The 10,455-nt window shown below is 39.2% G+C and overlaps 1 protein-coding gene across 1 annotated transcript in view; it reads left to right on the forward strand.

Annotated features, from left to right (window-relative positions):
* The window catches only part of ccdc107 (coiled-coil domain containing 107), a 19,955-nt gene that overhangs the window by 5,162 nt on the left and 4,338 nt on the right, over nucleotides 1–10,455 (forward strand). Inside the window, exons 2-5 of the mRNA XM_014018070.1 lie at nucleotides 1,071–1,285; nucleotides 4,860–4,929; nucleotides 5,037–5,127; nucleotides 8,220–8,329. Coding sequence (XP_013873524.1) covers nucleotides 1,071–1,285; nucleotides 4,860–4,929; nucleotides 5,037–5,127; nucleotides 8,220–8,329 — 486 coding nt within the window. The remainder of the gene's footprint in view (nucleotides 1–1,070; nucleotides 1,286–4,859; nucleotides 4,930–5,036; nucleotides 5,128–8,219; nucleotides 8,330–10,455) is intronic.

Consider the following 10,455-nt stretch of genomic DNA (forward strand, 5'->3'; position numbering starts at 1 on the left):
ATCGTATCGTATCTATCGTATCGTATCTTATCGTATCTATCGTATCGTATCTTATTGTATCTATCGTATCTTATTGTATCTATCGTATCTTATTGTATCTATCGTATCTTATCGTATCTTATCGTATCTTGCACCATTTAGATTCACAAGAGTAAAGTCCAATGATATTCTGAAGGAAGAGGTTTTAAACAGCTTTGAGATAGCCTCACCAAAACACTTAGCAGTGAAGGATTGAATTAACACAGCATGAGAATGAATCTAGTGAAATTTGTTGGTTATATAATTTTAACGGGAATAATGTCCTGACGTACTTTAAACGAGTCCCAGCCTGTAACATGAACACATCTTGTTTTCAGTTTTACTAAAAATGTTATTTTATTTTGACAGAAATTTCTGATGAATGGCTACTTCCATCTTAATACACAAATCAAAACCGGATCCTTGACACAAACCCATTAGGTTTAGTGGGTTTCAGTTATGGTAAATGGACTGTTCTTGCATAATGCCCTTCTATCCAACCAGGAAACTCAAAGCACTTTACACTACAATCTGTGCCCTCATTTACCCATTCACACACACATTTGTTTAGCACTCTACAAGATCTCTCTACAAAGCTACAGATAAATCAATTTATAGAGACTAATCGGTGCTTTAAATCACATTCATACACTAATGGGACACATCAAAGGCAGTAGGGAGGTTCAGTGTCTTTCCCAGGGACACTTTAACATGAGACTGAATAGCGGTGGAATCAAACCGCCAACTCTTGCATTAGAGGAACCACTACCCTAAGCTCTTAACCACAGCTGCCCCTAGTTGCCTTCTTAGAGTATTTGTCCATTTTTCCATTTATTACCACAAAGCCTCTCCTTATCAATCTGAATGGCAGTGATGAAACCAAATGTTTGCAGCCTCAGTGCAGTGAAATGTGTTTCAAGAAGTCTGATTTATTGCCAATGATAACCAAATAATTCCATTTTTTTTTTTTGTGGCTCTCACCTTTTGTTGCCTTACAATCTGTGGTGGGCGCAAAACTTTACAGCCCTTTGTCTTTTTTCTTGATGTCGTAGGTCCAGGACCAGGTGCCGCGAGAGGCCAGCCCATTAATGTGAATCCCCCTGGCTCACATCAAAGCCCTGATAATGTACAACAAATAAAGAAACGCATGGAGCAGGAGCTGAAGAGTGACAAGTACAAATCCAACAATAACAAAGGCTACGTCTTCACACTAATGCCTCTTTATGCCATTGGAGTAGGAGTGTTTGCGGCCTACAAGTTTTTGAAGGTTTGTACAACCTCTGTTCCATTTAAAAAAAACACACTGTGTAGAATGCAAATAAAAAATAATAATAAATTTTATTTGTAATGCATTTTACATTTACAGAAAATCTCAATGCTACAGTGGAGTAAAAAGCAATTAATAAGAAAAAAGTAGAATGCTATAAACCTATATTTCTTTACAGTGAACAATGGAAGAGTTTCTCAGTTTATTTACGTTTTTTGCTTAATTAGCAATACATCTCAAAAATGGAACAGGTTTAAAACTGTCTAGTATCCTCTGTTCTGTTCTTTTAACAAATTTTAAATGTCTAGAAACTCTGAAGACCAGCTGCTGGAGTTTTGGATGAGATGTTGTCCCATTGTTGTCTTAGGATTCTAGTTCGTCAAAAGTTCTGTCTTTTTTTTTATTGGATAGAAACATACAGCACGTAGGTCTAAAACCTGCATATATTTTTCAGCTTTGTGTCTTTTCTGCATTTGTAATCTAGTGGCTAACTTCATGGTCATCAATAACTTGACTTCAATGCACAAAGTTAAAAATTTTCTGACAATCCAACAAACATTTGTTACTTTTACTCATGCAGCCAGAATGTGAGTTAACGCAGGCTACATGAGATGCAGTCAGAAGTCTTAAGATGTCCTCCCTGATTTTTTTCTTGTCTTCACTAGTTAATGTGGGACTGAACTTTACTTTTATGTATTTATTTCTTCAACTAACTCAATGAGTGCTAGTGTAAAGCAACATCCTTACGAATGGCTTTGAAAAGCGCAGCTGATTAAACTGTGCTGCGACAACCATCCCATTTGTGCCAGAGCACACGCAGCTGTTGACCGATGTTGCTGCAGCGACCGGGTCCCTGATTTTAAAATCTCCAAATTGGTCTCTTGTGCCGCACCTCGTCTTCTCAGCTGGTGGATAAGAATTTTTTTCTGTGGATCATCTTTTCTAACAGCTGGTTAAAAAATGTCTCCCAGCTTTGGGTTGCTCTCTGCTAATTCTTTTCTTATATTTTTAATCTGTCTGGCAAATAAATTGTTTTTTATGAGCCCCACTTTCTGACTTCTTCCCAACATGTTCACAGCTGTCAGAGGGACACGCCCACACATTCTGACAGAAGTTACGTGTCCACTTCATAATTACCCAGCCTGTTTCTGAGAAATGTCCACATGTGTAACTTTCATGTAACTTGTTTGAACATATATTTAACATACTGGTAACTGACCTTAAACGTTTGTAAAAATGATCAGCAACAGTTCTGCATATAGGCTGTGTCCAAAACGGCAGGACGGGTCCTCCGGAGGTCGAATTTGTCGGCCGCATACGTCACAGCGCCGCGATGAAGGACGTCCAAAACCGAAGACTCCTCCGATGCGGCCGACAAATACGTGCTTCCTTTGGCCCGAATCAATCGAAGGACTGGTCCGATGGATCCTTCCCGGCCCAGCATATCCCATAATGCATTGCGGCCCGACCAGAGATTTTTTTATGCTAGTAATGGTGGATGAAGCAAGAGAAAATAATACATTTTAAATAAAAATATGCTAATATAAAAATTAAAAAAATTTAGTGGTTGTAATTCTAATACTTTTATCYTTTGTATGGACATGTTTTTAAATATTAWTTTTTCGTCATAAAAAARGRGAAATAAACATGKAKCTACAGCGGGTCAATTAGTTCTTCAAATGATACRTTTAAGTTAATTTTATAGTTTTGTGYTATTAATAATGCTAATGRATTGATATTTTTCTAGTTTTGATTTAAGTTTGCTTGTTTAGCGTCGTCACAGTTGCTAGGTGACATGACGTACGCGGGGTAAGGAGGGGAGGCTAGACCGTCCAAATTCACAGCTCTTTTTTTCCGGTCTTCCCGGTCTACCAAGGACCCGGCCCACCGCGACCGGGTAGTCTGGGTCCTCCGGAGGACCCGGCCTGTCGTTTTGGACACAGCCATAGCAATAATTTTGAGAATGTTCAAAATCCTGTTGTAGGGTCTCTGTATGACAACAAATGCTCTCGTATAATAACGTGTTGGTAAGTTATTCTAAAATTAAACCTAACTTTCATCGTGCTGTTTTTTCATAAGTAGATGCTGTGGGTCACTGTATGACTGCTGACTTCACAATTTCCTCTAACATGCAGAAGTTCTGCAGAAACTGGCAATATAGAGCGTGTCCCCAAAAGTGCATAACTGCCATTTTAACTATACTGTAGTGGTCTGATCTATGGGCAGGCTCAAAGATCCAGATTGGTTGTAAATTGGCTCTCTAGCGCCACCTTGATTGTAGTTCATCTGACTAGTTTAGCATACACCTATAAAATTTGGTGCACCTGTGCGTTAGTTCATCATGACCTACAAAAAGTCTCTTGACACCATATTGTAAAACCTACAGAAAGTCGGCCATTTTGAAGAAAAAGGCAATTTTCGCACCCTAGCTAGCCTGGCCGTTGCCTTCTTACGCAGCTCGGCTCAATTCTAGTTTCCCTTCACTTCTCCGTCTGGGACTTCTCCCATTGACAATGATTTTGCTGGCAGATTTTTAACTGGGCCAATCAGAACAGAACGTCAATTTTCTGCGCAGTGTCTGCTTGTATTTTATTTTACCTGGGCCAATCAGCAAACAGAAGGCGGAGTTTTGAATGACGTAGATGTTCTGCGCAGTGTCTGCTAGTTAGTTTAGCATACGGCAGTGGAGGAAGTGAATGAAGTCAGTCTGTGTTAATAAGGCTTCCAAATTAAAATAAATTTGTCTGACAAAGCAGCAGCTCTCATMTACAGTCGTCTCGTTTGGCTCGGTATATTTCTCCTCTCAGTAGGGTTGTTTACAGCACATGATTTCCGGTTAGCTTAGCCTCCATCACACTGACAACACACACATGCTTCAGCAGAGGCCACGCCTCCTGCAAGAATCGCTTCTCTATGCAGCAAGTCCAGACCCTTGTACGAAGCAAAGTGAAGGACAGGGTCTGGTTTTAACCAGGCTACACCCTTGCCAGCGGTTGAGTTGTTTATACTTAGTGTTTACGTTGTTGTAAGTTTCTCCAAAAGGACACGTGGAAGTACACTTTATAACCTGTGAAAATGTAAGGAGAGCAAAAGCATGACAGACAAACTATTTAAAAAGTGCGTAGCCTTTGCAGCATTACAAAAATTGGTAGGTGCACAGCCACGCACAGGGCCAACACGCAGGGGCGGGGATGGCCTCTTTAAGTTTGTCTCTTTATACTCGGTCTTCTTATTGACTTGTTGCAAATGATTCATTGTAAAATGCTCCTGCAGCTGTTTGTACCACATATTACATCCATTTGTTGCCCCTGTCCTATTTGTTGAGAGATATCCTATCAAATTCAAACTTATATTCTTTTTTTCACTAAAATGGTACAAATATTCAGTTTAAATTTTTGACATGTTTCCTTTATTTAGTTGTGAAAAAAATATAGAAATCATTGCGTTCTGTTTCATTTGAGTTTTACACGACCTTCCAACATTTTCAGAGTTTGTGCTGTATGGGCCTATAACTTGAGTGCACAAATTCTGTAACTTTGGAATGGATGCAAATTTTTGTTTCTTTGTTTTACAGATCAAGTCTTCAGATGGCAAGGCACAAAAGAACAAACTTGCGAAAGGCTCCAAAAAGTCAGTTGAAGCAGGTGTGCACCGCTCTTTTGCCTTTGTGTTTTCTTTGGTCAAATACATTTGGTTACCATGAGTGATTCATATATTTGGCTGCATTCATTGTGTGTGTTTGTTTGCACAGAGAACCAGCTGAACGAGTTGGAGCAAAGACTGGCACAAACGGAGAGGATGCTTAACTCTATCCTCACCCAGCTGGACCCACTTACTAACTGGTGAGGCATGAGTTGCACACTCTGTGGTCTCTGGGTGTTCGCAGCTTGGACCACCTCTTCTCTATCCTTCTGCCTCAGAGATTTAGTTTAAAATAACCCAGATAAGTGCTGGGCGGTATGACCCAAATTTTATATCATGGTATTTTCCACAATCATACCAGTATTTGACCATACCATACCATACCGTACCATACCATACCATACCATACCATACCATACCATACCATACCGTACCATACCATACCATACCAACTTTATTTGTAAAGAATTTTAAACACCAACAGGACCAAAGTACTGCACACAGTCAGAATACAATACAATCATAAAATAGAAAAATAAAAAGTAGTAATCAAATAAAACACAAATAAATACACAATAAAACAAAGTCAAACGTCCCCATATTTGACTATTTTTCTTTTCATCACAGTTCAGCTGATAACAAAATGTACAAATGCTGCTTATTGATGAGCGACTTACTCTCTTTATGCAACACAGAAACTATTTATTGACCTTTTTCTTTTACTGTAACTCTGTTTGTGTCACTCTTTCCCTCTACATGTTTTTTTTTTCTTTGTAGACGGTAGTCACGCATTTTGGTCCAGTTGTGAAGGAGGTGGGTTGAGAAAAGATCATCGGGTCTGTTGTTTTATGTTATTTAATAAAGCTTAACAGAATGACTCAGCTTGGTGCACACCAGCCAATTAAACACCAATACAAAACTACTTCCCCTGGACCTTTCACAATAAAAGCACATTAAAGTCTCCACACGTTAACGTTGCACATTAAATCTATTAGTGCAGGTCACTGAAAATTTGTTAACTACATCCATCCATTTTCTGTACACTCATTCTTTTCAGGGTCATGTGGGTCACTGGTGCCCATATCCAGCAGTCACAGTGCGGGGGGCGGAGTACACTCTGGACAGCGATGGCAAAAACGGGACTTTTTTTTATTTTATTTACGTCAGTCAATGCAAGCAGCAGAATCGCCACCCACCGCCAGTTGCTCCAAAAAGCCACTCCAACAATAACATTAGCTTGTTTATGCACATAGCGTTGCTGCGAGGAAAAGTATCCACCGGGAAACAGTTCACTGGCGCGCGTGACTAAACTTTCTGAATGTGTTCAGGCTATTTAAATTGGTATGTCTGTTATTCAGAGAATACATATAACAAAAATTGTTTTTTTTTGGGTACAAACAGTATACTGCTCAGCACTAACCTAGATGCCAAGACTTCTTATCAATTTGAATTTGTGTCACCTTTTATACCCTATCTGTTCCATTTCAATAGACATGAAACATCATCAGTTGAGTCGATTGTGCTGTTTTTCCACTAAAGTGCTAGAAAAGAGTTTGTGCTCGAAAACAATGTTAATAATCACTCAGAAGAACCGTGTCATCACATTGCTTTAAAAGCTTCTTCTGAGCCTCTTTCAGTTATATCTTGAATTTCTCTAGAACAGGAAAACATTTTTTACACAGATTATATCATATGTTCCATTTTCCTGCAAACAAATTTCATGCTAATCCATTCAGCGGTCTTGATACTATCTGTTTCTCGCACATACAGTTGTAGTAATGCAGATGCTGTTCAGTTATGAAACATCTACAAGCTAAACAAACCACGTCGTGTTGCAGTGTATAAGTTTAATGTTAACAAATGTAGAGATTTTTAATTTTGTGTTTGAGAAACTGTTATAAAACCTGACAAATAACGAAACGATGCATTGTTTGGCTAGCCATCAGCCCAGTCTGGATGAAGACATGAATGATGGAAGAAGACTCTTTTTTTTCCATATTTTTGCTCTATGATTGATGTCATATATGATAAAGTACTAACCTCTACCTTTTTCTGGACAATAATGAGCTTCTTTGACAGCAGTAAAAAATAAAAATCCAATGGCTGTCCACGGTCAACCAGTCACACCAGGGTCACCAGTTTGTAAGAAAAACATGACCAAAATTAGAAGCCAGAATAATTTAGCAGAAAACTAAGTGAAGTTCTTCTAAAAAAAAACTTTATTAAAAAAGCTCAATCTCAGTCAGCTCACAGTCAGTTTGTCTCCCAGCATCTGTCTGTGTGAGGCCTCAGGTTCTGATCAGAATCATGTCAATAAAGCATACAGCAGCCCAACTGCCGACATCAGATCGAACTGTTGCAGTTTCATGACGAAAATTGCATCATTTGGTTCGTATTGTTGACATTTCAGCACCTTCTTGTCGCAACCTGCYTGACCAACGTTTTACCCCCTCCACATAAGAACTTATCGTGTGATTGGTCAGAAGTTTGTGGGAGTGTTTGTTTATGCTGAAAGTGCTTGGGTATTTAGTTCACTGCTAGCCTGGCCCTTGCCTTCCTATACAATTACTCTCAATTCTAGTTTCCCTTCACTGCTCCGTCTGGGATTTCTCCCATAGACAAGGATTTTGCTGGCAGATTTTTAGCCGAACCAATCAGAGAACAGAACGTCGATTTTCTGCGCAGTGTCTGCCTTTAGTTTATTTTACCTGGGCCAGTCAGCAAACAGAAGGAGTTTTGAACAGCGTCGATTTCTGCGCAGTGTCTACTAGTTTTGCAATGGCAGTGGAGGATGTGAATGAAGGTGTTTCAATGATAAGATTTCCAAATTAAAATTAAATTTATCTGACAAAGCAGCAGCTCTCATTTACAGTCGTCATTTTTGGCTCGGTACTTCTCTCAGTAGGGTTGCTTACAGCAGGGCTTCTTAACCTTTTTGAACTCGGGGCCCAATTTGTTGAACATAAAGTGGCACGTGGCCCAGTCAGACATTACCAATGTATGGATCAAAATGATAATTATTCTAAACCTTGGTTTAATTTTTATTGTATTTACATCATAACTAAACTATTATAACTAACATAACTAAATTAAATACACTTACAGTTTAAAAGTAAAACTCCTGTCAAACAATCACAAGACATGATTATGACAAACATTTTTATATTGTAACCTGCCCATAACAATTACTTGAACAAATACAAAGGTCAGTCAACAGACCACCCAGGCTTATCAGCACAAATATACACTCAAGTCACTTTCTGATTTTCTGTCCTGTCTTGTTTCTCTGCAGTGTGAAATCAGTGGCCCAGGAGCAGAAGAACGAGATCATGTCTCAGCTTCAGACCATTCGTTACTTGATGAAGAAAAGAGGAATGGACTGTCCACCCCTGAATGTCAAAGGTGGGCTGGTAGATTGTTCTATAGAGTTTTGCATTGTTTTTGCACGTAAGCATAACATAAAACACAAACATAAAAATGCACATTTTGAAAATTTCAATTATTTTTACAGACATATAGTATATTTGTCACAGTTTAACAAAGAAAAGATGACAAACAATAAAACGCACAGCTTTACTGTAACATGTTTTTACCACAGTAACTCAAATAGAACATAAAGCATTTTGACCAGAACGGGGAAATATGGAGGAGGCTCAATTATGTTCTACTCTGCTTTGTTGCATCTGGAACAGTGTGTATTGAATCAGTTGGATACAATGAAATCTCAAGACTACCAAGGCATTCTGGAGCCATATATGCTGCCCAATGTCAGAAAACTTGGTCTCGCAGGTTATGGGTCCTGCAACAAGATATTGACCCAAAACACACAGCTGAAGAAAATATTGAACTATTCTAAAGTGATCCTCTGAGCCCTGATATAAATCACATTGAACGTCTGTGGAAGGAGCTGAAACATGCAGTTTGGAGAAGGAACCCTTCAAATCTGAGACAGATGGAGCAGTTGGCTCACAAGATGTGGACCAAAATTAGGGATGTCCCGATCAGATACTCAGTATCAGTATCGGTGGCAGATATGGCCATTTTTTGAAAATCGGGTAGAATCGGATTTAGTCATATGATCCAGTTTTCGCGACAGTTTTCAGCATCATCATGCTTTACAACTGCTGTTAAGAAGTCAAGACGCACACAAGTATGCAACCATGTCCACAGTGTGGGAACACTTTTCACTGGAAAGCAATGATGCTGAAACTACATCTTGCAAAATCTGCAAACTGGATGTTTCTCGTGGTGGGAACAGGAGAGCTCGCTTTAATACTACCAACCTTGTCACTTGGAACAAAATAAAGAAATAAAGCCATTAGATCGGTATCGGAAAGACTAATCATTAAAAAAATTGGATTGTATCGGGAGCCAAAAAATCTGGATCGGGACATCCCTACACAAAATATTTGTTGACAAATGCAGAAGTCACAGAGAAAGAATTTTCTTGATGACTCCAAAGGTCGTACATCATATTAGATTAGGGTACCATCCTTTTTGTCTAGGACTGTTTTATTAGTTTGTTTCATGTTTATTTTTATTACTTTTTTATTATTTTGGTGAGTTTCAAGGCGTTTCAATGACTTTTGTGGGTTTTTCTGTCTTTAATAAAGGGGTACAAACAATATTGCCCTTGTAAGTACTTAGAAGCAGTGTTAAAGATGCAGTCACACCTTGTGGTACAACTTTGTTGCATCCATTCACTGCAGTTTGTAATTAAACAGCTACACTGCAAAGCAACTTTTTAAACACGTTTTACAGCTGGTTTTGCAGTTTTGAATGTGGTTGAAGCTGAATTTGCAAACAAAAAACCCAACAAGTTTTGAGTTGGGCTTGATTTGCCTTGCAGCCTGTGGTTTGGTAACCAGAGGGAGTGTTTTTAAACAAGCTGGTAGGTAACAAAAAGTAGGATGAGTTAGATGGTCAGCAGGAAGGGCAAAATCTAATGCGATGAAGAATAATAAATGTCAAACAAAAGGGTTCTGGAGCCAGTTTCCTTGAGAGAGGCTGGACTTTTTCCCATTCTGCGGTAATCTATATGTTTTGTAGACTTGTAGAAGGTATTTGACTGTGTTGGAGAACCATGTGGGTGTGTATGGAAGTGGAGGGCCATTGCTATGAGCTACACAAACAGTGCAATAGTCTGGCTTGTATTGTCAACAGTAATGAACATGATTTCTCTGCACTGGCAGGATTCAGTCCAATTCACTGGCCTCAGATATCCATCTCTGCTATTTGAAAATGATGTGGGCCTGTTGGTGTCACTGTATTCTGATTTCAAACTTTTACTGGAGTAGTTTGATGCAGAGTCTGAAGCAGCTGAGATGAAGATCAGCACCTTCAAATTTGAGGCCATGGTCCTCATTAGGAAAATGGGAGACTTCCTGTCCTGGTCGTTTTCCTATCCACTGTCACCAATGGGACAGAGTGACCGCTGGCCTGTAAATGAGTGACTCTGCAGTTTTCACTCATTTACAGGCCAGCGGTCACTCTTTCAGAGATGAGGATGTTCTCATTCTTGATAGAGA

This window comes from Austrofundulus limnaeus, unplaced genomic scaffold (assembly GCF_001266775.1).
Source record: "Austrofundulus limnaeus strain Quisiro unplaced genomic scaffold, Austrofundulus_limnaeus-1.0 Scaffold182, whole genome shotgun sequence".
In the NCBI taxonomy this organism is placed as follows: domain Eukaryota; kingdom Metazoa; phylum Chordata; class Actinopteri; order Cyprinodontiformes; family Rivulidae; genus Austrofundulus; species Austrofundulus limnaeus.